At 52.3% G+C, this 27,520-nt stretch overlaps 1 protein-coding gene across 2 annotated transcripts; it reads right to left on the bottom strand.

The window, feature by feature from the left end:
* Positions 1-5,481: 5,481 nt before the first annotated feature.
* Vsx2 (visual system homeobox 2) lies at positions 5,482-26,183 on the bottom strand. 2 transcript variants are annotated; one of them, XM_013065915.3, is made up of 5 exons: positions 25,705-26,183; positions 24,388-24,472; positions 20,457-20,580; positions 8,304-8,484; positions 5,482-7,673 (listed from the first exon to the last, which is right to left on the bottom strand). In XM_013065915.3, exons 1-5 carry the CDS (start codon positions 26,072-26,074, stop codon positions 7,291-7,293), a joined length of 1,143 nt encoding a protein of 380 aa, XP_012921369.2. In that variant the 5' UTR covers positions 26,075-26,183; the 3' UTR covers positions 5,482-7,290. The 2 variants fall into 2 exon arrangements, with proteins under 2 accessions (XP_012921369.2, XP_004837264.2); XM_004837207.3 differs by having other exon boundaries at positions 5,482-7,616; positions 25,705-26,074.
* Positions 26,184-27,520: the final 1,337 nt, after the last annotated feature.

The raw sequence follows: 27,520 nt of genomic DNA, 5'->3' as shown, positions 1-27,520 counted from the left end.
TGTCCCACTATAGGTGTGGGCCTTATCAAGTCTCACCATCCCTTCATAGAAAAGGGACCTCCATTCTCATGCACCAATTTTAAGGATCTATGGGTTTCCTCATTCCCTGGGGCATGGAGTCTTCCTCTTGTAGACAGCATCGTGAGGGGAGGAACTCCAGCCCAAGTAAATGTGCTATTGCAGTCTTACATGGCGAACCTCTCTCCTTATTCAATTAAGACAAGGCCATAATTGGTCCAATAACTACTGATACCCATCTTGATTTCCAAGCTCCAATCTGCACTCATTGAAATCTGTCTTTGGGAGTAATGTATCTACATTTACCTTCACATCAATGTAATTTTACACTGGTCCTATTAGCTTCCACAGACCATGCTAATTATCAGATAAAACAGGCCCTCCATTCTAACAGCTTGTCCAATTTTCTGCTCCTCCTCTGATTGTCACCTTCTCATTATTCAATAAACATTTGGGTTTTTGTGATGGCTGCAATCTCCCTTGCATAGCCATGCACCCATGGAATGCCAGTTCACTGCCTCCCACCCCATCAGACTGCCTGCTTATACCACTCAGGACCATTCTTCAGAATGGCTGCTAATAGACAACAAGAAATTCTTCCTACATTGGGAAAATTCAACTGTAGGTGCCCAGCAGACCTCTGAAGTCAGGGAACCTTTCCAGCCCCTGATGGGAACTGCTTTCTCAGGAACATTGAATGTTTGGGGAAATCAAGACAAATTCAGCATTTTCGGCATTTCAGCATTTTCAGCATTCACAATCAATTCTGCTTGCCTAACCAAGGTGTTTTCTTTCTCTGTGGTACCTCCACTTACCTGTGCCTCCCTGCCAATTGGACTGGGACCTGTATACTAGTATATCTTAGCCCCAAAATAGATATAGGCCTGAGAAATTAGAGCCTGCCTGTTGTAGTTAGAGCCCAGGTCCGGCAGCACAGGGCTGTCCAATTGATTCCTCTGCTTGTTGGCTTGGGCATGTGTGCTGCAACAGGAACAGCAATAGCAGGTCTCCCACTCTCCCTCTCTTACTACCATACTCTATCTCAGGACTTTTCTCAGAGCCTGAAAGAAATAGGCCAATCCATTATCACCTTACAGACCCAAATAGATTCTCTGGCAGCTGTGACTATACAAAATCAGAGGAATCTCAACCTTCTGACAGCAGAAAAAGGTGACCTATGCTCTCTTTTTTCTTTTTTGGGGGGGTGGGGGAAGAATATTGCTTCTACACAAATCAATCAGGGATAGTGAAAGATGCAGCAAAAAGGGTTATTGAAATGGCTTCAGAAATGACTGGACTGGGCTTCATGGCTCCTTCCTGTGGTGGGGCCTCTTGTCTACTGTCTTCTTTTTCATCTTTGGACCTTGCCTCTTTAGGCTCTTGTCACAATTCCTACAAAACTGCATATAGCAATTACTACTACACAGATGTTTTCTTTGCCACTCCCCACTATAATGTGATTCCCCAAAATTTTTCTCCCACATAGGTTGTCTGTGCCACCCCTAAGTCATGGGAGAAGCAGTTTTAAGAAACATTATCCCATTCCTCCCAGCTCTCTTTTTCTTTTTCTATTATAACAAAAAGACAGGGATGTCAGACTTGATCTGACCATGACCTGCTCGGTAAACATCTTGTTTAATACCAAACTACAGTGTTTAGCAGATGTAAAAAACCGAAGCCCTCAGCAAAACATGCTGCCCCTCTAGGCAGCTGAAAAACAGATAAGGGTCATGCTCTCTCTAGGCAGATAGAACACAGATGTTAAAAAGAAGAGATAAGACAGCAAAGTACAGCACAGCACCTCTCCAGTGCCAAGTTACCTGATAATATCTGTACCTCTGCCTTGACCACTGCATGGACTTCGACCACAAATATTTGCTCTGACCCCTGCATATGGCAGACCCCTTCCCAATCCCCTACAAAGCTCCCTGCTTTGTCTTTGTTCACCACTAACGGCCTTGTCTCCCACAGTCAGCCTGCACCCAGGTGAATAAAGTCTGCGCCTTGTTGCTTTCCACTAGCCTGCTCATTCCTCCACTGTTTGTCACAGCTACCAGCTCTTGACCCTGGAGGGTGCCTGGGTGATCACCCTAGTAAGTGGAGGGAGTTAGAGACAGAGAAAGGGCCAGCCCTGGCACTTCTGATCTAAAGAAGCCATCTGTTGTTTTCCTTCTAGACAACCAACTAGCTCGCTTTCTTTTCTTTTCTTTCTTTGTAATGAGACAGAGTCTCACTCTGTATTCCAGGCTGGCCTTGAACTGTGTAGCCCAGGCTGGCTTTGAATTTGAGATCCCCCTGCCTCAGCCTCCTGAGTGCTGGGATTACAGGACTGTGCCACCACGCCCAGCCCAACTAGTTTATTTTTTAAATAAATACTATTTTTATAATTTTAGATTTACAGAATAATCATGACTTGGGCCCAGAGTTCCCATCACTCCCTTACCCCCTTGCCCCTTACTGACATCTACCATGGTTCTATTATAGACAGCTAAGATAAGTAGAAATATTATAGGTCTAGGCCCTTGAGGGAGTCAGTACAGAAGATGAGAACACATCAAAACTGTGGCTGGAGGCACATCTGAAGATTAAAGTCTTGGCCAGATTTCCATACTTCCCTAAGGGATAAATGGAAGCTTAAAATTATTGGCACAACCCTTTTGAGATTTCCCATATAAATAAGCCATTATCTCATTAGGGGTGGACCATTCTCTCTCACCCACAAAGACTAAGACTACTAAAACTAAGATTACTTAAACCAAGACTAAAAACAAGACTAAGACTATTAGATTAGGTTAGTGATGTCATGAATAAGCCCTTGCTATTATTGGATTGTTAGCCAAGCAGCTATACTTATTATTGTTTGCTTATAGTTTTGACCCACATTGTACTCACCTCTTGATTTTGCTCAGTAAACTTCCTTTGAGAAGTGGGCTCATTGGCAACCCACTTTCAGGTCCCCTCCTGTCTCCCAGGAGTTACCTCTCTCTCTCAATAAAGTTTCCTACTCTTTTTTTTTTTTTTTTTGGTACCGGGGATCGAACTCGGGTCCTTGCACTTGCACAGCAGGCGGCGAAACCACTGAGCTAAATCCCCAGCCCTTACATTTCCTACTCTTAACCTCCTTTGTTCCTTAGAATTCTTTCTTCAATTTTGGGGAACACGAACTCAGTGTATCATTTGAAGTTATGTTTTCCTCCCTATATCAGTTCCTTTGTGACAATTGATGAACCAGGATGCCACCCCTATACCCAAGGGGAGGTCAGAGAGGGGGCATCGCAGCTCCAGTGGGAGCAGGAGAGACTCAAGCCCGGGGTGAGCTGTTGGGAGTAGGCAGTGTAAGAGGCTGGAGAGGTCAGGAGGGAGTAGAGTGGCCCAGGTCCCAGGAATGGTGAAGACCAGGGGCTGCAGCTGCTCTCTCCAGGCCACATGCCTGAGCCTCAGGAGCTCCCGGTCAGTCTCCACCCCATGTACCCACCTTTCGCTTCAGCTGGCCGCCTCCTCATCCATCCCTGCCAGGCCAGCCCAGTGGCAGCCTTCATCCATCAGTACTCTTTACCATTCTGTGGTGCTTTCCAGTGCATGCGGCCATCTATCGGCAGCCTGGTGAGCCTGCAGCCTGGATGCCCTTGCCTTTCCAGGGTCAGGTTCAGGGCTGAGGGGAGAGTAGGCTCCTGGGTACCATAGCAGCTGAGCAAGATCTCTCCTTGATCTGCCCACCTGCACCTGGCCGATCAGGCCTCCCCTGGCTGTGGCTTCCCAGCCTCCCCCTCATGGATCACCTGTAGGCCTAACTGCATTTCCCTCTGTGGGCAGCCACCTGCCTTTGCCCAGGGTAGATTCCCCTCCTGGGGTGAATATTCAGGGGGGATTTCTGGCATCTTCCAAGCCTCTGAGTGTCCCAGTTTGTTCCCCAGATCTCCCTGAGGGTGGGACAGCTGCCAATGGCACCCCTGGACCTGAAGTGGCCTCCTGGCATGACTGTCTTCCTCTTGCACTCTTGGGGCACCTGACCCTGTGTCCTGGCTTCTCCCCACCAGTGTTGTGAGAGCAGGTATTATTTTCCATTTAGGCCCACACAGACCCAAGTCCCACAGAGGGTCAGGTCACCCTATCATATGTTTTCATGGTCTCATAAATCATGCCTCCAAGGTCTTAGCATATCTGAACTTTTGTCTTTTATTGGTACAGTTACTGGAGTTCTATCTCCCTCCAGACTGTAAGTTCCATGACCACAGGGACTTGGGACTCTGCCCACCGCTATATCCCCAGGGCCTTGGCCCTCTGCCTTAGATATATTACTCAGTGAATCTTGATAAATTATTGACCAGTTGGATTAGTTATAGACAGAACATTCATTCATTCATTCATTCATTCAACAATGGATGGAGTAGCAGACCCTCTGATGAGTCCTGGGGATAAAAGATAGGATATAAATCCCAGAACCCAGTCTTGTGGGAAAGATAGATTGGTAAGTAAAATGCCACAACAGAGCAGCATCCCAAGTGCTGCAAGAGAATAGAGGCCATTAGCCCTCCCTGCAGGGTCAGGAAGGCCTTGGGGATGAGGCGAATGAGGGGCAGTGGGAGATGGAGGGGCGAGGATGAGACCTATAGGGGCCTGACTCGCTCGGGGCTCAGCAGGCAGGGAGCAGCCCAAGCAGGCAGGACTTGAATCCCTTCACCGAGCCAGGGCCAGAGTTCTCATATGTGTCCCTCGGGTTCCTCCTGGGTCTAATTGTGAGTACAGGGACTGCCAGCCTCCTGTCATTCTCTCTGGATAATGGCCTGCCAGATTCCTCTTCCATGAGAGAGTTCCACATCTGAGCCAATTTGAAACAATCTTATGGGATTATTTCTTGAGCCCAAAGCTACAGCAGAACCTATCCAGTCTGCGCACTGCACTCTCATCTTGTAATTCCACCCAGCACATCATCAAGTTCCTGGGTCACAGCTGCCGCCAGGCGATTTCAGGCAGCCTTCCCGAGCTCCTTCTCCTGGGTGCCCCTCCTTTTTGACCAGGATTTAGCATAATCTCTGACGTTCAGTCCCAGATACACTTACCTTTTCTGTTTGTTGTTGTTTAGGAGGAAGATAACATATGCAAATGCACAGAGTACACAAAGGGAGCCTGGGCTCCTGGGGGCCCATGTGGGCTTCAGGATTCACCGGAGGTGCAAAGGACATAGATGATTATAAGTCAGACCTGGAGGAGGGTTAAATGAGATCTACTGTGTGGGGAGGATGGGGGGGCATTATAGGTGGTAACTTAGGGACTCCATGGCTGGGGTAATTCAGTCTGCAACAGAGAAGGGTAAATGTCACATGTACAGATGTCATTGAAGGGCTGTACCTTTGGAGTAATTTTGAAAGAAGAACCTAGATTTGACCTAAAAATCACTGTGGATTGCCACGTATACATACAACATCCCCGCCCACAGAGGACTCCTAGATCCCTCCCTGGCTGTTTTTACTTCAATTTTATTCTTACTTGTATCTTTACAGAAAATGGCACAGAAATCACAGGTTTTAGAATGCCTAGAAGTTGTTACAGTTCCATATTTCAAACACCTCAATATCAAGTTTCTTCTCACTCTATGTACATTATTTACACACCAGGGCTACAGTCTAACATTTCAAACCAACAGAAGGCAAAGACAAGAACTGGAGAGGGGAGGGTTCTGTGAATGGAATGAAGAAATCAACTTTGGATACAGAATTTCAATTGCCACTCAGTGTCTCAGCCCCTCTTGGGATGTATTCCCTGCGAAGGTGGGTGGGTTGGTAGATGTCAAGAGGTAAAGGGGGCCGGGTACCTGGCCTGGGAATGTAAGCCCACTGGGCTCCATGAAGCTGTGTCCTCACTACTAATGCAGAAGGTAAATAAAGGCTGGGGTGGGGAGGGCAGCTGCAGAGAGGCCCTCAGCATTGACAAGCCTACCCACAACCAGACAGAAGGACCCAGTGCTTTATTCCAATATGGCTCCTGAGTCTGACTGATTCCAGCAGACATCCTGAACTTCCGACGTACAGCTGGCTGGAGGTGTGAGTGCCTGCAGTTGGTCTGAGTTTAATACTCAGCAAGGCTCCTGCCTTGCTTCCCTCTGAGCCTCTTCCCATACCCTTCTTGAGACCCACCCTCGATGAACATTTATGGCCCAGGCCTACTCCAGGTTTGGCTTCTTAGAGGTGGCCTGGGTTAAGTTGAGACCAGGTCTGTGGCTTCCTAGCTGCATTAGGTTTCTCCAAGCAGAGCACACGCGAACCAGGAGTTTGCAAGAAGCTCAAGGGGAAGGGTCCCTTGCACAGCAAGTCAAGCTCACAGGCAGCACATGGGGGGAGTCAGAACGCTTCAGAACACAGGCCCAGGGGCCCAAGGGCTCTGGGTAGAGGGTTTGGGCTCCCAACAGAGCTGCTCACCCTCCCTGAACACAGGACCCGGACCCACCGTGAGTACTGTACAAGCTATATGTGGTGTTGGCACCTGTGCTAGGCAGGTTCCTGAAGGTGACCACAGTAGGGAAGGAGGCTAAGGGTGACTGAGGAGCCCAGGCCCAGACTTCTCCTGTTTAGCCCAGAATCCCATGGGGTGGGGCAGAGGAGGCGGAAGTTGCAGGTGGGCCTGCAGAACAGCATATTCACACAGAAGCCCGGTGCAGGTAGGAACAGGCTGAGGGGAGAAGACTTGCTGAGGAACGGGGAGCTCAGGACACTGGAGCTGGAATGCAGGTCCTCACTGTGTCACGGCTGCGGCAGGCAATGTGTTTACAGCAACAACCCTTAGGCATGGACTGAGCAGAATCCACAGGGGGTTCAGAGCTAGGAAGGAGGCCTCTTTTTTTTTGGTACCAGGGATCGAACTCGGGTCCTTGTGCTTGCAAGGCAGGTGGCAGAAACACTGAGCTAAATCCCCAGCCCTGAAGGAGGCCTCTTTAGAGCCAAGGAACAGAGAGGAAGGGGAGGACTTGGACAGTGAGAGTTACCAAGGGATTGAGTGACAGGGGCTCACAGGGATGGCTGGGGCAGCAAGAAGGCTTCCGAGGCAGGGATGCTGGGATGAGGAAGAGGAAGCTGCAGAGTCAAGACAGGGTCCAGGATGTCTCAGCATGGTCCAAAAGCACAGCCAGGACTGACCTGTGCCTGGAGTCAGTGGGGGTCATGGAGGGCCTACGGGGCAGGGGGAGGGTGGCCAAGACCAGGTTTGGCCTGCCCCAGAGAGAACCTCCCTCCCTGGGAGAAGCAGTCTTGGGGCTCTGGTGTCTGAGTGGCCCTTGGCCTAAGCCATGTCTTTGAGCTGCGGTGGACTCAGCTTCCCAGCCGGCCTGTCTTCATCCATGGCCTCCGCCTCCTCTGGCCTCTCGGGATTCCGGCCCAGACTGTCTGGCCCAGACACAGTCCCCAGCACTTTGGTGCTGTGCTCCTGAGCTTTAGCTCGAAGCGCTGCAATGCTGTTCTCCCTCAGTTCCTCCTGGGAGATGGCTGCCTGCTCGTCAGGGCCCCTCTCCTCCTGCTCCATCTTGTCGAGCTTGGGCAGGGCCTGGTGTTCCACCTCGGGCTTCCTCCCCGACTCAGCTGCTGCCTCCAGCGACTTTTTGTGCATCCCTAAAAAGAATTGTTGGTATTCGGGTTTAGAAAAGCGCCTGGGAAAGCCATCTTGAACTGAAAACAGCAAAGATAGAGAGAGGCCAGAATTAAGGACAAGCAGAGAGCCTTTCTTCACACCCCACAGTCGCGCGAGTCCCAAGACTGGGCTGGGGCCAAGGACAGGGAAAATGGCCAAGGGGACAGGGCTGCAGGCCAAAGGCTGGGAACCAGGCCTATAGAGGACTTCACACCAAACCCCTGAACATCCGTTCCCCCTACAGTCTGTTCTGTCCCTCAGGACACAACCACACCTCTCTGTCCTGGGATTCCAGATCTTAGAACTCCAAGATGAGCAGATGCTGTTCTGAGAAAAGGACCCAGATACAAGGAGGGGGGAGACATTTGAGGGGAACAAGTCCTTTGGACAGAGCCAGAGTGGTGGCCAAAGGGAAGGTAAATACAGACCCTGGGAAAATAGCCACACTCTCCTTACAGAAGTAAAGACCTGTCCAAGAGGACAGAACTTAGCACCCAGTAGGTAGGCGCAAGGGACAGAAACCAGCCCCCAGGCCCTCCCTGCCTGAGTTCCCCCAGGTGAACCTCATAGCGGGTCTGTTTCCCCTTGGGCTGCTGTGGCCCAGGTCTCCTGGCCCCAGCACTACATCCCCTCCAGGGAGCCCGCCCAAGGAGGGTGTGGGCTCTTACCCAGTAGCCACGGGGCACAGGAGTCCATGATGCCGTCCTTGGCGGACTTGAGGATGGACTCGGGCAGGGGGATGGAGTGCCGCACCATGGCCCCATAGAGCCCATACTCCGCCATGACGCTGCTCCGGCCCCAGCACTTCTCTCGCTTCCTCCACTTGGCTCTGCGGTTCTGGAACCAGACCTGCCAGTGCGGGAGAGTGGGTCAGGGCTGCACTCCAAGTGCTGGGCCCAAGGCCCTTGCCCTGTCTGCCTGGCGTGGCTTTCTCAGCAGGGTGTCCTTACCCAGCTCTCCCACCACGGTGGCCCCACAGTTCCCCCAGGCTCGGAAGGAGAGCATCAGAGTCCCAAGAGAATACGATGGGTGAAATGGGCATCGTTTTTGTTTTCAGTCCAAGCAGTTCTAGGGAGATAGGCTAAGGATGCCTCCTGGACAGGGCCTAGAAGAGCAGCACCCAGAGTGGTCCTGGGGGTGCAGCTGAGAAGCCGGCTTTGGCAGCTCTCTGGTAGGTGTTCACAGAACCTCTTTCTGTTTTCCATCCAGATTCCCTCAGTCCTTGACAGGCAGGGCCTCTTGCTTAGGGTTTCCTCTCCCCCTGAGACCCAGAGCCAGAGCAGTCCAGGAAGGCCACAGAGTGGGCCCAGGGAGCATCAGGCAGTGAACAGTCTTGGGGACACTTTATCCAGTTACCTGTCCGGAAGTGTCCGTCCGAGCAGGGAGGACTATGCTGGAGGCCCGAGTCACCCTCCTCCTCTGCCCTGTCCCAGCTGAGCCCTGCCATGCTGTTCTTGCCTTGCTCTCTTGCCACTCGCTGCCCATGCTTCTGGGTCTAACTGAATGGAATTTTGGGGAACCAGGTGCCATCCCTCAGTCAGGATATGAAGACATTCTCCAGGGTGCGAGGGGAGTAGGGGTCTAGGAGAGAGCTGCAGGCTGCATCCTAGGAAACGTTTCTCTGGCTCCTACACCGACTACTGCAAGGCCTGGACAGGACAGAGGCACCCAGAGATTTGCCTGCAGCTTCTTGGGGAGATCCTAGAACCCTTCCCCTGTTCTGGAAGCCCAGGATGTCTTGGTCCCCCCAAAAAGCCTTCCTGAGGCTTCAGCAGCTGACAGCCAGGAGTGTCCCCAGTAGGTCCCTCAAGCAGGGCACAGGCCCTCTGGAAACCGGTGGTCCACCCACTCCAGCGCTTCTGGTCTCTTGTCCCTTGGGGATGGGACCCGGGGGGTGACAAGGCACGGGAGCACCCTAGGGGAGTGGGGGTGAGGGGGCAGAGGCGGGCTTCGGAAAATCCGTTCATTTCCTTTGCGATTTCCATCCCCAGGCCTCGGGCGTCCCAGCCCCCCACCTCCCTCCGGGTTCCTCCCCCGCCCTCCGTGGCCGAGGTATCAGCTTTTGATGAAAAATTGCTCCAGCTCTATTCAGGAGGCGGCAAAAGAAGAGTCACCCCCAGGGGCAGCCCTGGGCTGATTGAAAAATAAGTTAATTTCAGTTTGAATCGATGGGCCTCAGGCACTGAAATATCACGGGAAATTAAAGCGGCCGCTCCTCCGGGAACAGCAGCATTGACCCGCACTAATTAATGCTGGGGAGGCAGCGCTCGCCTCGCCGCGAGGCGCCCCCCCCCCTCCCCGGGGGACCCCAAACACTTCTCATTTAACTAATTAGACGGGAAAAATTGGGTGTTAATTTGTTGAGGATTTTTTCCCCTCTTCCCCCGGCAGCTCCCTTCCCGGCCCCCGCCCCACGCGGGGCACAGGAATGAAAGCGGGGCTCGCCGGCAGATGGCTGCCCCGGTCACTCTGCAATCTTCTCCGACTTGATTGCTTGATTAGGTCGTTAGCACATTAAAAAAAAAAAATTGCTTGCCGTCTGGCGCTGGCGTGATGAGTGGGACGCGCGGCAGCGCCTGGGTAATTTATCTTTTTATACGGCAAAGAATTTGATTTCAATCTGCAGATATATGGGGCGCCTTTGACACCTGTTTAACATCGCGCCGCTGACAGCTTAACCCTTTGCAGCCCGGCAGCAGGCAGCCGCCACTGGGGCCCGCGGGGCTCCGGGTCGGCGCGCTTCCGCCGTTCCCCCTCGCTACCGCCAGGTGGCGCAGTGAACGCCGGGCGCCCCGCAGCTGCCGGGAGTCTGCGGTGAAGGGAGGCGGGTCACACCCAGCAGGGGGCGCTCCGGTCGGTCCCGAACTGCCCAGCGGCCAAAAGGAGCGCTTGCCTTGGTTCGGAAAGACCGCCCAGTCCACCCACACCTTTAAAGTCAAGCTAAACGTGTGACCCTCGTTTCTTATTTCTTCTTTTCTAAAGAAAGCCATCACCTGTCCTTCCAGCTAATGGCACCTCTGCCACCACAGTTTGGGACCTGCAATTACTGCTGATAACTAGGAAGTTGGGAAATACAAGCAAAAGGCTTGCTCTTGGAGACCCTTGCCAAGGAAAGGGGTTATGTACTCCGAAGGCCAATAGATGGCTGTCTTCGGTGCCCTCGAGTGGACAGACTGGGCAGCGAAGAGGCTACCCGGGCCTTCCTCCCGGCCTGGCTTCACTGCGCTGCGTAGCTCTCCCTCCCCAAGGCTGCCTGCCTGTCCTGCAGGGCGTCGGCCCAACTCTTCACCTTACCCAGGGCTTGTGGTTTGGCTGGGCTTCTGACCTGCCCATCTCCAAGCCATCAGCACTTGCTCGCCCTCTACAGCTACTCGCTTGCTTCAGCTTGCCTTCTCCCTCAGAGGCAAGATTTAAAAGGACTAAACCACATGCGAGTCATATTAGGGACTTCTGGTTTCCTCCACCGCCTCCAGAGGATAACAAAGAATGGACACCCTGGTGATGAAATTCCAGCCATCAAGTCTGACCAGAGGGGTGGGAAGGCTTTCTTTAGGAATATAAGCAAGCCACCTGCTCCCTCCCCAGGAGATGGCCTGTCCTGCTCCAGTTCAGTGATTTTTTTTTTTTTTTTTGAGTTCAGTGATTATTAAGCAGTAAGACCACAGCCCTTTAACTGGAACCCCTGGGGCCAGACCAGAAGATGTTTGAGATTTTAGAAATCCCGAAATCACATCATCAGTTTCATTTTCTGCAGCAAAATATGCACATACTCACACTAAGAAGGATAAATAGATTATGAAGTCTGGCTTGATTTTTGCCACCAAATGAAGTGAGTTTTTTGTTTTCTGGGGTACTAGGGTGTGGAACCCAAGGCCTTCAAACTGAGCTACATCTCTGGCCTATTTATTTATTTAGACAGAGTCTTGCTAAATTGCCCAGACAGGGCTCAATTTACAATCTTCCTGCCTCAGCCTCCCAAAGTGCTGGAATTACAACCATGTACCACCACACCCAACTCCAAATGAGTTTCGTTTGTTTTGTTTTGTTTTTTGTACCGGGGATGAATCTTGGGACCTTACACTTTTGAGGCAGGTGGCAGAACCACTGAGCTAAATCCCCAGCCTCCAAATGAGTTTCAATGCCAAACTTATGGTGAAAGAACTTTCCATCTTCAGCTTGGATTAAGGATTCTGGAGAAGGCATTTTGGAGTGAACAAATACAGAAATAACACTGTCCTGGAGTTTCAGAAGTGCCCTGCTGGAGACAGGCAGGGCTCTCAGATCAGCACCTTCGGGTAGCTAACAAAGGGGTTCAGGCTCCAGATTCTGCTCTGGGGCCTATAGACACAATCATTTTTGGGGGGTTCCTAATTTGGGGAAATGAATAACTGGTGCGTAGATCAGAATTTCCACACAGACATTTTCCCAGGGGAGCTGGTGCCAGCTGGTCGCACAAACCAAGAGTCATCGGACCCTCAGTTACGGGCTCCTGCAACACCTGGCTTTCCTCAAAGACCAGATGCTGCTCCAATTTATGGAGGAAACCTGGGCAGCCAAAACAATTTCATTTCAGGACGCTGGCAGGGAAGTTGTGGCAATGGTGCCTTGGAGGACAGTGGACAAGCCATCAGGATTAACCCTAACTATGCTCCACACGTACTTTTCTCTCCCTTCCTGGGAGCCACCAGCACGTGTGCAGAACTGAGTCTACCTGAAGCCTTGGGGCCAGCCAGTCCTGAAATGGAATTCCCAGCTCTTAAAACTGCTCTGTGGGGGCCGGGGATTTAGCTCAGTGGTTCCAGCGCCTGCCACACAAGTGAAAGGTCCAGAGTTTGATCCCTGGTACCCAAAAAAAAAAACCCCAAAAAACTACTGTGTACAGCTGGGGATGTAGCTCAGTGGCAAAGGACTTGCCTACCATGCATAAGGCTCTGGGTTCCATCCCCAGCACTGAAAAAGTAACTGCTGTGTGATTTCAGGCAAGTTACTTGGTTTCTCAGTCTCTGCAAACAAAAAATAAGAATACACTTGGCCCTCTGTATCTACACAGGGCTCTGCATCTGTGGAGTCAACCCACTGCAGATTGAAAAAAAGATTTTTTAAAAAATTCTGCCTGGGTAGGCTTGGTGGTGCACGCCTGTAATTCTAGCACTCTGGGAGGCTAAGGCAGGAGAACTGCAAGTTTGAACCCAGCCTGGGCAATTTAGCAAGACCCTGTCTTAAAATAAAATACAAAAAAGGGCTGAGAATGTAGCTCAGTGTGAAAGCACTGAGGTCAATTCCCCATACTAAAAAAAATGTGTCTATATTGACCAATGTATACTCTTTCTTAGCATTATTTCCTGAGCAACACAGTGCAACAAGTTAGCATTTGCATCATGTTAGGTTTTTGGGGTTTTTTGTGAGACAGGGTCTCCCTATGTAGAACTTCCCATGAGCTCAGGCTGACCTTGAGCTAGCTATGTAGCCAAAGCTGCCCTTAAACTTGAGGCAATCCTGTATAAATTGTTTCTGGACTATTGATAATACCTAACATGGCCAAGTGTGATGGTGCACACCTGTAATCCCAGCATTCCAGAGGCTGAGACAAGAGGATCACCTCAAGTTCAAGGCCAGCCTGAACTGCATAGTGAGACCCTGTCTCAAAAATCCAAAATAAATAAATAAAGTGTACCGGAGGATGCACATGTTCTGTACAAATATTATACTTCCTTTTTTCTTTTCTATGCTGAGGGTCAAACCCAGGGCCTCACACATGCTAGGCAAGTGCTCTACCACTAAGCACCATCACAGGCTGTTATTTCTTGTAAGGGGCTCGAGCATGCCTGGGGTCGGGAGGCTGGAACCCATCCACTCAGATGTTGAGGGCCAACTATTCATTTCAGAGTTGTTTTGAAGATTAAATGAAGTACATAAAAGTCCTTAAAATCAGTGCTTGTCACACAGAAGATGCTCAATAAACGCTAGTTATTATTGCTTCAATAGAGGCACAAAGGATCAATGGCACTACCTGTCTCCCTGGCCTTCCCCACAGGTCCCTTAGTAAGGCTAGACTGACAAATAACAACAACAAATCTAAGAGAGGGGGAAAGAGCAGGGCTAACTTTCAGGCTTTCTTTTTTTTTTTTTTCCAGTGTTGGGGATTGAACCCAGGACCTCACACTTGCTAGGGAATGACTATCACTGAGCCACACCCTCAGCCCTCATGTATTTGTATTTTAATATAGATAACTTTTAGTTTTCCCAGCAGCATCAGGAAGGCCAAATACCTGGCCCTGAAACCCTTCCCTCATTTCTAATATAATCCAGGCCCTGGAGGTCCAAATGCAAGAGAACATAAAAGCAGAGCCACTCCCTGTGAGCAATCAGATTCAGAACTGGAACCAAAAATAGGTGTAGTGGCGCACATCTGTAATCCCAGCACCCAGGAGGCTGAGGCAGGAGGATCACCACGAGTTTGAGGCTACCCTGGGCTGATAGTGAGTTCAAGGCCAACCTGAACTGCATAACAAGACTCTGTCTCAAGAGACAGAGAGATGCTGGGGCCAGAGCTGGAGGGCGCTGCTCGGTCTGTCACTGCCTTTGTGACCATGCACACATCTGTTAACCTTCCTGTCCTCCCTGCTCCTCATCTACCCTGAAATATCACCTTCTGGTAGGTTTGTTGGGAAAATTAAATAAAATAGTGTGCAGTAAGTGCCAGGCACATAGTAAGAGCTAAAACACCAGCCTGCACCTATGAGATTTGTGGAGACAAGTGCCATGCAGTGAGGCTTCACTCCCAGCAAATGCTCAGGCCCCTGTTTGCTAGAAATGGGCGCTCCTGACTCCCACCTTTGAGAGTCTTCATGGGCACTAGGCCCCTTTTCTACTTGGGCTCTTGGCCCTGAGAAGCCCATAAGCTTCTTTCACGTCCTCCTTCTCTCTTGCCCACTTTCTACCTGAGATGGCCCTTGTCTCAGGAGTCTGGTCCCAGCCAGGACCAGAAGTCTGCCTTACACATGGGGGCTTTGAGTGCCTGAGAATGGACCCAAAGTGATACCAGGGACTTCAGTAGGCTGGGTGGCTCTTCTGGCTTGGGAATGACACTGGGTCTCCAGGTGCATTTCCACTCTGAGGGGCCCTAGGGCTGTGTGAAGGGTGCCCCTGCAGTGGCACAGGGTGCCTGTGCTTCCCAGCGTGGATGGCCCTGGCGAAGGATTTTATGCCACATGGTGGGCGCACAGGTAGCAGGCCAGGCTCCTCCTGTCCCTGCATTGTCACATGGTTCCCACTCTGCTGTCTCCCATCGTAGCATCCATGTGCCCAGGGCTCTTTCCCCAAGGTTCTTTTTTTTTTTTTTTTTGGTACTGGGGATGGAACTCGGGACCTTGTGCTTACGAGGCAAGCGGCGGCACCGCTGAGCTAAATCCCCGGCCCATACCCCCAAGGTTATTCCAGGATTGCCCCTCTGAAGGAGATAATCATGCACGATAGATGCTGCATGCACATTCTGGTCTCCTGGCTACCCCAAGCTCTGCCTTCTGATCTTCCCACATGCCATTGGGCCTGGCTTTATCGGTCATGTGGCATCATCCATCGCTTTCACCCAGCATCTTCCCTCTCCTCCAGCTGGAGGTTGATGAATCTGGGCTCCTTGCTGGCGTGAAGTAACTCTCCATGGCCACTCAGCGCTTCTGACACCGAATTTCAGCACACTCCTTCCAGCCCAGCTCCAGGCTGGGAGAAGCTGGGCCTCGCAGTAGCCTCTGGTGTCCACCAGGGGGCAGCTCCGGGCAGCAACCTTGGCCAAGCTCTGCCAGGTTATTTCCTTCCTCCCCCACCCCTTCCCCACTTTCCTCCACTAGTATATTAGCCCACTGTAAAAGCCCTATCCTCATCAGTCAGTTTACAATGAGTGTACGAAGACGCATCTGGAGAAATCTGAAACGCAAGGATGCCAACTAACACACTCCATACCGACTGAGTGGGATTGCTGAGCATGAGCCCCACATACTTTGTTTTTTTCTTTTTTCTTTTTGGTACTGGGGATCGAACTCCGGTCCTTGCACTTGCGAGGCAGGCGGCGGAACCACTGAGCTAAATCCCCGCCCCCCTGCCCCACATACTTTTCATTCTAAAAAGCCACCTTGCAGAGTCCAGTAAGCATCCTGGGCTGAGATTCTGCAGACCCTTTCCCACTCAGACACCTACTTTAACTTCTGGAAATAAATTCCTAGCGCTTTATGAGGCACAGTCCGAGCAGTACTACTCAGAGAATCCAAACCTCACCTTCCCCTACACACAATGCTTCGCGGCTCAGAGGGGCAAGTTGGCTAGGTTCACTTTGCATGACCATTGCTCTGTAATGCTTGCATTTTTATAATAAGTATGACTACTGTCGGAAAAATACAATAAATAAGAGGACATGTATACACTGTGACATAATCTTATAATTCTAATAACAAGTGAGCCCACAGAAGAAATAAAATTGGTCTAAAAACCCATTTCTCAAGTCCCAGGGCTGACATCTGGCAGGGGCCTCCAGAATCTCATATCCTGATATTTGGGGGGTTTTTTTCTTGGTTTTGTGAGTCAGGGTCTCCCAATGTAGTCCAGACCAGCTTTGAACTTTTGACCTTCCTGCCTCAGCCTCCCAAGTGCTGGGATTACAGGTGTGTGCTACTGTGCCCATGTGGAATGCCATATCCTGACATTTGATTCATAAAGAAAACTGTGCTCCAGTCTCTCATGGGGACTTGGGATCTTTTCTTTCCTCAGGGCCACAATCCTGTACCATCCCCATCAGCTGCAGCTGAGCCATTTGCTCTGATTTTAATGGTCTGCACAGAGTGGTGGCGGATTACCTCACCGGATCTATTGGACTCAAGTCCAGAGCTGAACCCTTGTCTACTATGACTTCACCTCTCAGCCCCTCAGCTTCCTCATCCAGAAAATGGGCCTGAAAGCAACACCTGACTTACCTGATGCTGATAGGATGAACCAACACGGACCACTTAGTATCTGGGGCAGTGGTAATAAATGCCAGAAATCACAATGCTTTCATGAAGTTAGCAGTCCAGAAAAATATTATGATTATTTACAAATGAGAAATTTCAGGCTCAGAGTTTGGCTTTCTGGCAGTAAAACAAAGATGGAGAGCAGGAATGTCCACTTTCATGTGCACACTGTGCGTTCTCATTAGATGTTAAACTGCAGGCCTCTGATATGTGTGGGGGTTAACTTGGCGTGGCCCAGCAGGTGTCCACCTGGCCTGCACCTCATGCCACCAAGGGCAGCCTGAGCTGGTGAGGGGAGGGGATCTTCATGAAGACCCTCCCTGGGAGGGGTTCCCCTCTTTCTTTCACCAGTGAGAAAGCTGAGGTCCAGAGATGGGAAGGGGCCTGGCTCTGTGGGTGTCAGAGCCAGGAGGAAATTATTAGGAAAGGATGCCAGAGCCTAAAAGGGCTCACGTCTGCCTTCTGTCCTTTGTGCCTCAGGTTCCCACCCTGTAACCAGGAACCATGTTCTGAGCTCACAGGGGCTCTGAGGACTCTGCTGAATGCACACAAACTATCTCCAGTAGGAAACAGAAGACACTGGTCACCCCTGGCGATGGGGAGACTAAATTTTTTTTTTTGTACCGGGGATCGAACTTGGGTCCTTGCACTTGAGCAGCAGGTGGTGAAACCACTGAGATAAATCCCTGGCCCAGGGAGACTAATTTTTCACCCTTTTGAATTCATGTACATGAATTTGCACATTCAAAAAAGTTTTTTGGTACTGGGGATCAAACTCGGGACCTTGCACTTGTGAGGCAGGAGACAGAGAGTTTTGTGACAAGTGAGATTTGGGGATTTTTTTAAAGAACAGTATCTGGTACTCAATTGTTTTGCTTTTTTTTTTCTTCCCCTGCAATAGTAACAATTGAACCAAGGGCCTTCAAACTGAGTTTCGTCCCCAACCCTTTTTATTTTGATTTTGAGACAGAGTCTTGTGAAATTGCCCACTCTGGTCTCGAATTTGTAATCCTCCTGCCTCAGCCTCCTTAGTAGCTGGGATTACAGGCATATACTACTATAGATTTTGATTATTTTTATAAAGTAATGATAGTTAGCATGCATGAAGCCTGGATTTAATCCCCGAGCTGCTCCTCCAAAAGAAGTTATGATACAGGACCCTCCTTCCGATTTCACCTCAGTGTCAGATCAAAGCAAGGCTTCAACCCCAAGAGGCAGGTGATGGAAGGGTGGGCTTTAGATTCAGACATGGGTTTAAGATTTGTATCCTCCTCTTCCTAGCTGTGTGGCCTTGGGCAAGTTGCTGTGCCTCTGTGTCCTTGGTTCTACAAGGAGGCTGTGGGCTGAGGGTGTCACTCAGAGCAGCAGTGCTTGCCTGGTACATGCAAGCCCCTGGGTTCCATCCTGAGCACTGCATAGACAGATACATAGATAGATGATAGATAGATAGACAGACAGACAGACAGATGGGGGCCAGTGGTCCTAAGCCCTTTGGTTGCTGCCAGGATTTAATGAGATCAGAGCTGAATCCGAGTGAGCAGGGGCAGGCACCACTGTACACATAGGGCTCACTGCATCTGCACAAGAGGCAGGGGCCCCTGAGATATAGGTGAGGATAAGCAGTGCTGGGAGGGGAAGTCTGGCTGTGAACCCAGGCAATCTGACTGTAGCATTAGTGTCCACAACTACTGCACCCCCCTCCTGCCTCTCCTGTGCATGTGGCCTACTTAGGACATTCATTACCAGGCATGTGAAAATGCCCTGGGATCTCTCCAGACCATTAAACACTTTGGAACAGGACCATTGATCCTCATAAACACCTTCTGAGGACAGCATTCAGTCCCCATGGGTCTGAGACTCTTGCCTCAATTCTCTCACACCCACAAATTCCACAATCCACCTGCACAAACCCAGGCCAACAAACATTCACTCCTTATTCTGAAGCCCAGTTCCTCCGAGCTGGTTCTGGTGGCTTCCGACACCTCCCTTTGGACAGCCCCAGGCAACTTCAGGAAGCCACACCAAGGGGTGCTGGAGCTCTGTAGCAATGCAGTTACAGCTGAGGGACAGCCTCCCCCAAATCCCCAGCTCTGGCAACTTCAGACACCTCACCCGTCACCACGGCAGCCAAACAGACTTCAGACACCCCAGTGCCACAGCCACAGACAAGCTGTTCCTTCTCACAGGCAGTGCTCGAGTGTGGGGGCAGCCTACAGGGCACCTCATCAGCCTCCACCCCAACCCCAGCCATTGGTGATGGCCAGAGTGGCACTGATGAAGGTCGGGCAGGGATTATTGCCACTCACTGGCTGGACAGACGGGGCCTCAGTTTATGAGCACACACCCGTGGACACACACACACACACACACACACACACATTCACACAATTCAGAACACCCAGCTCCCCTACTAGAATACATTTGGGTGAGGGGGCATGGTTCCATGCCACCATGGATAACGCACCAATCATAAGCTGCTTATGAATAATTAAGCTTATTGTTAGTGTCGATGTCTAAAGCCTTGGGCTGAAATTCCAAATAGATTTCTAAGGAGAAGGAGGCCCTTGGGAAAAGCAGCTCGGGGCTTCATTTCCCATTCTGCAGTATTCACTGAAAGGAATGGAGCAACCAGCATACCCTCCTGGGTCCCTTCTCCAGCCACCCCAGCCCAGCCCAGCCCACTCTTAGGGGGAGGGAGTTGAGCAGAAGCAGTTTCAAGAAGTCAACACTCAGCTGGGCATGGTGGTGCACTCCTGTAATCCCTGCACTCTGGGAGGCTGAGGCAGGAAGATATCAAGTTTGACCCCAGTTAGGCACTTTAGTGATTTAGTGAGACCCTGTTTCAAAATGAAAAATAAAAAAGGGCCTGAATTCAATCCCCAACATACAAAAAAGAAGGAGCAGGAGGAGGAGGAAGAGGAGAGAAGGGAAGAAGTAGTCAGCACTCCCCAGCCCCAGCAGTGAACCACCTGTGGACCACCTCTAAGGACCAGCTGTATTTCAGGCCAAAATCCAGCTGAAGTCACTCCAGATCTGGACATCCTTCCTCACCACACACTTATGGCTGCCAGGGTGGCCCTACCCCACCAGACCTCACACTGTCCCAGAGAAGTGACTCACTAGGCCCCCTCCTGGCCAGCTCAGGCCTTCGGGACTTGGGAAGGCCCTGCTGCTGCTGTGCCTGCCACAGCAGACAACGTGGCAGTCCAGACAGTGGCTGGCGTGCCACACACCTACCCAGAAGAGAAGGGACTCAATGAGCCACATGTGTGGGCACATGTCCCAGGCCACATCCCAGCCAGAGCTCAAGGCAGGGTCAGCAGGGGCCCGGTTAGGGGCAGGGCTGCAGCTGGATGGGTGATGAGAAGCAGGAAGAAGGGGACAACATCTTCCCCATGGGGAGGAGAGTAGATGGAAGGGAAACAGGCTGGGCTGGAAGTCACCTTCCTCTTTGCACAGTCACCAAAGCACTTCTGGCAATGGAACAGACATCTGCCACAACAGATAACCTGCTCAAGACCCAGGACCCACCCGAACTCTACCTGTCAACGGCAAGCGCCCTCAGGGTCTGTATGACTCACTCCTCAGGCAGACTTCTCGGCCACAGCAGCCAGGCCACATCTGCTAAGCCACTGTCTGTCCACCCTCTGTCCCCACCTTACATGGTCAGTGTTGAGCACAGGCCCATCACTGTAAATTCATGGTTCTTCTTTAGGCCATGATCATGGGCAAGCACGTGCCTGTGGCAGGAGGTGGGAGGCAGGATCATGGGTACCCAGGACCCTGGAGAGGTAGGCGTCCCAGAAGGGCTCAGGCTCTTACCTGTATCCTATCTTCTGGCAGCTCCGTTTTCATGGCCAGCATCTCCCGTGCATAGACATCTGGGTAGTGGGCCTCATTGAATGCTTTCTCCAGCTCCTCTAGCTGGTAGGAAGTAAAGATTGTCCTGAGGGAGCAAGATTGGACACTCAGGACCCCAAACACTGAAAAAGCCTGTCTCAGAGAGGGCTGAATGGCCCTCTCCCACACCTCTGGACAGATCCCACACTCAGGCTGGCTCAGCACAATTAACACAATCTCTCTCTCTCTCTCTCTCTCTCTCTCTCTCTCTCTCTCTCTCTCTCACACACACACACACACACACACACACACACACACACACACTTTGCAGGGGGATTATTTCAGCCCTTGGTGACATTTCACACTGAGAATCTTTCTGCAGGAGAGGGTGCTAAGCAGGAAATTTCAGAGGACTGGAGAAAGCCTGTCTCCTCCCAAGCACGAACAGGAGGCCTTAGCAGATAAGTACCCCAGCCCCACCTGCCAGCCTCCCAGCTCCTGTCAATTTTAAATCCTGCTTAAACTTTGAAGACTCACCAGAGAGCCAAATGCAGTCCCAATTCACTGTTTGTACAGCTGAGAACGGACTCCCACCCCCTAAATCCACCCCACACTCCCTCCTCACCTGCCCTCTGCCACCACTCAAACCCACCAGCTGCCTAGAGCAGCCCTTCCTCTGGTCCCCTCCGGTGCTCAAAAGATGAGAGTCTCCCAAACTATCCCTCAGGCAGATTCAGCTATGCACTGGGCGGGGGCCCCCATTCAAGCCACCCTGCCCCGCACAGAGCAGTTCATATTGACCTATTTTGTGTCATAAACTGCTCAAAAGATCTGCAAAGGCTTCATTCACAGGTTCGGAAGTAGCTCAACGGTAGAGGTAGAGCGCTTGCCTGGCATCCTGAAAGCACTGGGCTCAATCCCCAGAGAAGAAAAAATAAACAAAACACTACTTTTTCTCATCCTCGGAAATTGTGCAAAGAAATGCTTCAATAATAAAATTTCACCTTCAATATTAGGAAGTTCATCAACTCCCTTTCTTCAATAAACTGCTACATATCCACTTACAGACACAACTCTTCGCTTTTCAGACTTTAATTTTACCAGACTTTAGGTGACCTTCATCCTATGCCCCCAACAACACAGCAACCAGCGATATGACAGGTGGCACATCTTTTGCTTGACCTCCTTGGAGTCTGAGTGTGGGGGCCGCACAGGGGTGTAGAGTGTTTCACTGCTGTGCCTTCCCCCAACATATAGAAGAAATACAACGGCAGCCCCACCTATTCCCGGTGCTGGTGTCCCCTTCAATATCACGGGGATAACGGGGCGGGGGGGGGTTAGAAAGAAGATCATGCTCTTTACAGAAAATGACTGGTTTGAGTCAAAATCAGTTTGCCTGTTCTCTCAAGGGGGATCTGTGGAATTCTGATGGACACAGAGTTAATGCTTCAGGATTTTGAAAATCTGCTGCTTTCTCAGTGTTCTCCTTCCATTTGCTGAAGGGCTCTTGAACAGATCGGCAAAATGAACAATTGAAATATGCAAGTCCTTTTCAAAACCAGGGAAACTGAGGCACACAGGTAGTGTGGCCTGGCCAGTGTCAGAGGGGAGCTGATTATAGTCTCCATTCACTATAAAACAAAAACAAGGGCCGGGGATTTAGCTCAGTGGTTTTGCCGCCTGCTGCGTAAGCGCAAGGACCCGAGTTCAATCCCCGGTACCAAAACAAAACAAAACAAGACAAAAACAACCTCAAATCCCCCCCAAACTTCCTGTATACCCAAGTCAGAGCTAGTCCACATGTTGATGACGTGTTTTCCAGGGAGGTCCCCTTCCACCCCCATGTGACCCACACACTCTGCTCCTGGTTTAGGCAGAACCCCAGAACCTTTTTGACTCTTCTATCAGCCTACAGAGGAGCTGAGCTCTCCATAAAGAGCCAAATCTCAGGAAACATCACTATGGTTGCTCCATCCCCACCCTGCTCAACTCTGCAATCCTGGTTTGCTCCATCTCTCAGCACCAGATTCCAGGGTCTCTTACTCAAAACTCCATAGGAGAGAAGCTCAGGAAGATATATTTTTTACTAGTTAAATGCTGCACCAAGGGGCTGGGATGTAGCTCAGTGTTGTTAGATCACTTCATGAGACCTTGGGTTTGATCCTCAGCTCCGCAAAATAAAATAAAATTTAAATTAAAAAGAAAAGTGATCAGTAGCCATTCTTTTCTCTGATAATCCACCCCTTCATGCACCAGGGATAGACAGAAACTGGAGGTGTTCATTCTCTGCTGGTGATGAGTTGCTGTTTTGTCCCCTCTTCCCCAATCAATGCACCAAAGCCCCTAAAGTTTTCCCTGGCAGATGAGGACCTCAGGCGTGGACTTAGGGCAGGAGTCACCAGCTGCAAGTGCCACACAGTGAGATGTCCTGATGCCACTCCTCTTCTGGGGTTTGGGGGTGATTTTTCCAGGGCTCTCCATGCTAGGCAAACCCTCCCACCTATTCTACCCCATTTCACCACCAGCACCCTCCCTCCACCTCCCATTTCTGCTTGGGGAGGGTGACGCGTTACCTGCCCAGACCCCAGCATGAGATGCTTGTATAAGAGGTGTTTTCATGAATATTTGTTGAATGAGTGAACATGAAAAAGGAACAGGACTAGTAAGACAATGTTTCCGTTTAAAATAAAATAAAACAAAACAAACGGAACTGAAGTAAACAGCTGCCCCAAGGGAAGGAACCAGTCCCCTAGAAACTAACCTGTAGGGGACCGAGAGTTCTGGAAGGACTGTTCTTTTAAAAAGAAAACGGTGGAGTTTCTGAAGGCTAAGGAGGAGAGACACGGAAAAGCGAAAAGAGAGGGAGGTGCAGAGAGACACTGAGTGCAAACTGGGGAGAGGAGAGAATGTGGCCAGCGGGGAGCCAAGAGCACCCCGCTGGGAACTGTCCCAGACGCTGTGGCGCCCCCACCCGGGTTGGGGTAGACAGAGGTGGGAAAACAGCCCCTCCGGCAGCACTAGCAGAAAGACAGGCAGGGTTTTGCTCCTTGTTCCTGTATTTTCTTAAAAACCTCCTCGTGAATTTACACAGGGAGCAAGTAGCAGGGGTGCTGATGAAGAAGGAAATGAGGGTCTAGGGGCTCCGAGCTAGGGAAGGGTGAATACTCTTCCCTTGGAATTTTAACATTCTGCAACCAACGCCTATTTAAAGACAGGTTAGCAACTCTCGCTCTTTAGACTGCACTCCAGAGCAGCCCACCCCACTCGAGGTAGGGCTGGCGAGAGCTCCCAGTTCACCTCCCACGCTCCCTATTGCAGACAAGGAAACTGAGGCTCACGAAAGGGAAGCGATCCTCTCAGAGGCACAAAAAGAAAGAGCAAAGGCGAAGAGAAAATATTCCAACACTGCAGACATCTCTGAAGCTTTGGGGAAGAGTGAGAGCACAAAAGGGGGAATTGGCAGAAAGGGCGGGGCCGAAGGAGAGGAATTGGGGGTGAGGGAGGCAGGGGCAAAGGACCCGCTCCGCTGGGACGTTGGAGCCGATCTGCCCTCGCCCAGGTCCGTGTGGCTCTCGGAAAGTACAGTCGCAGGGACCAGGGGCCGCCAACCCCTCTCCGGCTATGCTTTGGCCCGGGTTGGGCCCTCTCCTTTCCCTGGCCGAACAAGGAGGAGGCCCGAGCGACACCGCTGCTCTCCGGGACCCTCTTTATCCTCGTTACCCTCTTTACGAGCAGCTGGACCCCAGGGCCCCGCGCAGATTCCTGCAAACGACGCGGGGTCTGGCCCTGGTGCAGCCCAGGACCACACATCTGGGATCCGTGAACATAGGGTCCGCGTGGCCGAGCCGGAGCTGGGACCCCAGGAGGGTTGGATGGGCAGCAGATGTAAGGAAAAGCGCCGCGGGGGCCTTACCTGTGTCGCCGCTTCTTCCGTTTCTTGGTTTGGTTTAAAGCCGATTTGGACATTTTTCGGTCACTGGAGGAAACATCTTCAGAATCTGAAAAGCGGGCGGAGGGACATGCGGCAGAATGGGGAGCGCGCTCCGCTGAGCCTGGCTGGGCCGCCTCCCTGAGCGGCGCTGCCTTTCGGTCTCCCCGCAAAGCCCTCCCGGACCCCCGGCGGCAGACCCCATCCCACAGCCCAGCCTGGCCCCAACCGTGTCGGCGCCCGAGATTTTAAACAATTTCGCTGCAGAAGCAAAGGCCCGGCGCACTTGGGGGCCGGCTCAGGGGGTCGCGGTGACCCCCGGGGCGCTCCAGGCTCTGCGCCCTGCCCTGTGCCTGCAACCCCAGCGTCCCTGGTGGGGAAGTTGGCCCCAAGGGAAGAAGAAGCCTGTCGGGGGAACCGGGCTCCGGAAAGGGCGAGGAGGTGCCGGGCCACGGTGCCTTTCGCGGTGCCCATACAATGCGCTCCCGCTGGAGGCCCGGGAGCCTGCGACGCGCCACTTTTCGTTGCCCTTCCAAAGAAAAACAATAATAATGAAACGAAACGAAAAATTGGGGAGTTGCCGAGAGCGCACAAGAGTCGCTGAGCCGAGAGGTCCAGGACACATCGCCAAGAAAGTGTCCAGGGAGGCCGTGGCGAGGTCTTCGGGGGCCGGGAGCCTGCGAAGCACCGGGATCCGATTCATTGTGGCGCTCGTAGGACTGGGTGGCGGCCGCTACAGCTGCCTGGTGCCTGGCTTTTCGAGTTTGTAGGGGTAAAAAACCCAGCTGAGCAATGCAGGGAGTTGGAATAGAGAAAGGAGAAGGAAGGAAAACGACAACTTTGGACACCAGGGTTGGGGCCAGAGGCGGCGCCCGCTTTCAGGCCCGCCCGTGCGTGGGTCTTATCGGGATCCGGGAGCCTGGGTCTCCCCGGGGCCGGGCCGCAGCGAAGCAGCGGAGCTGGGGCCCAGCAGCGGGCTCAGAGACCCTGCGCCACGGCCCCGACACCCCAGTATCCGGTGGGCCCCAGTGGAGCGCTGCGGCGGAGCCCGGCTGACGCGGGGTCGCAAGAACTGAGCCGCGGTCGGAAATGCTGGGGTGGAAACCTGGCGGGCGCCGAACCATCCTCCGGGTGAGGTTCCCGGGCCTCGGGCTGCAGGCTCGGGCTGCGACTCCTCGGCCTGCACGAACTTTGCCGCCCAGAGGAGGCCTGGTCCGGCAGGCGAGAGCCGACGGCACGGGGCTCCCGGCGCCCGCCAGTTCGCCCGCAGTCAGGCGGCCGCGCAGCCTTGCCCTCACCTACCGGAGCTGGCCGTCTGGCTGGTGTCCAGCGGCCCTGATGCTCTGCCCAGTGGCTGCAAGTGGACGCTCTGATGGTCAGACAGCACTTCCAGGAAGGTGGGCTGCGTGTAGAAGCTGGGGAGCCCCCCGGGGCCCAGGAGCCCCATGCCGCCCACTCCTGCGGGGCTGAGCACTGAGCGCGCCGCCAGCAGGTGCCCGGGGGCCAGGCCGTCGAGGGCAGCGCGTGGGTGGGAGCTGGGAGGCTCCTTGTTCAAGCCCAGGATCTCCTGGATGCCGAACCCTGTGCACCTGGCCGGGGCGCCCCCCGAGGTACTCTTGGCCACTGTCTCGGATTTGGGCTTGCTCAGCGCTTCCCCCGCTTTCCCCGTCATCTCCTGGTTCTTTGGAGGGGCTGAGCCCGCCGGTCTTTGGCTCCCCCCACCCCCCCGCCGGGCTCCCCGCTTCGGGAAGTTGGTCCCAGGTGCCCCCTCCGGTGTGTAATGCTCTGGAGCCCCAAGGAGATTCCCCTTTTATCCAACCAGGCGGCAGCCCAAGTGGGGTCAGAGCTGAACAGCCAATCACCGGGGCCAGAAGCGATTAGGAATTCCAAAAAGCTGGCAGCTCCCAGCGGCGCTGGCAGCGCGGAGGGGCCAAGGCGCAGTGAACCGGCCTAGCACCGGTGGGCTCTGCAAGATGCCCTTGGGCAAGGACCCCTCGGGCCGAGGTGAAACAAGATTCAAGGCTCTTCTAGGAGGCAGCGGTGGATAGGGCTCTGAGCACAGACTAGCAGGGACCTGTCTCCAGCTGGGTCAGGACAGGTCTCTGGGGTGGGGTGAGAAGCTAGAGGCTCTTCTACAGGTCAGCAGCCACAAAGAGGTTCGCATGTGGGACCCTGGTCAAAGGTGAGACAAAGGAGGAGCAAGGGCCCTGAACAGTGTGTGTGTGGTGGCAGTGGGCATAAAAGAAGGCCAAGGTGTGGGGAGGGAGCTGTGGGGTGGGGGCTTGACATGGCTTTCCTTCCTCCCCAGCACAGAACACAGTGCCTAGTTTAGAAGAGCTCTACAACAAATACTGGTCCAAGGAATGAATACATAATAAAGGGGGTAACAGTGGTCCCGGCAGGGCAGAGCCATGATGACTCGGGAGAACATCTCCTAAAGCCAGTATTCCTAGGACTTTATTCACCACCCAGTCGTTCCGCAGACATGTATTGAGCACCTACTAGCTCTGAGCCAGGGCCCAGGAGCTCTATAGTAAATCAGACAGGAGGCAGGGCCTGCTTTACCTCAGAGTTTGTTGACCAAACAGAATGAAGAGGCCGGGACTGTTGGTGTGGAGGGAGAGGGAAGGGAAGAGCACCGGCAGCATTTCAAAGGGGAGCCGCTTGTCCTAGTTGATGAAGACCCTTTGGCCACCTCCTGCCAAAGGGCAGGGAGAATCCTTCAGGGAGGAGGGGACCTTGGCCTGGATTCCAAAGATGGCAGGGGCGCTGCTGGTTTCCCACAGTGCCCTTGCCTGAGGGCTCAGAGGACAGTGTTACAACAACGCTCCTGAGTCCCTGCAGTCCCCCACCTCAGCTAGCTCTGCTGTGACCTGCCTGGGGCCCAAAGCTGTCTTCTTTAACTTGGGATTCCTCCTCCACTGCACTTAGCATCCAGTAGGGATTTTTGGTTTTGTTTTGTTTGTTTGTTTTGAGACAGGGTAATAGTGAAGCCCAGTCTCAAAAAAATTTACTCAAGCTAGGCTCAAACTTGTGATCCTCTCAGAATGCTGGGAATACTGACGTGTACCACCAGGTCTGGCTTCAAATAGGTTTTAATTCAAATTGGTTTGGTTTG

The sequence above is a fragment of the Heterocephalus glaber genome, unplaced genomic scaffold, assembly GCF_053883595.1.
Source record: "Heterocephalus glaber isolate CG9 unplaced genomic scaffold, H.glaber_assembly_v1.0 deba00001608, whole genome shotgun sequence".
Taxonomy (NCBI): domain Eukaryota; kingdom Metazoa; phylum Chordata; class Mammalia; order Rodentia; family Bathyergidae; genus Heterocephalus; species Heterocephalus glaber.
This window is presented reverse-complemented; position numbering and strand designations above follow the sequence as displayed.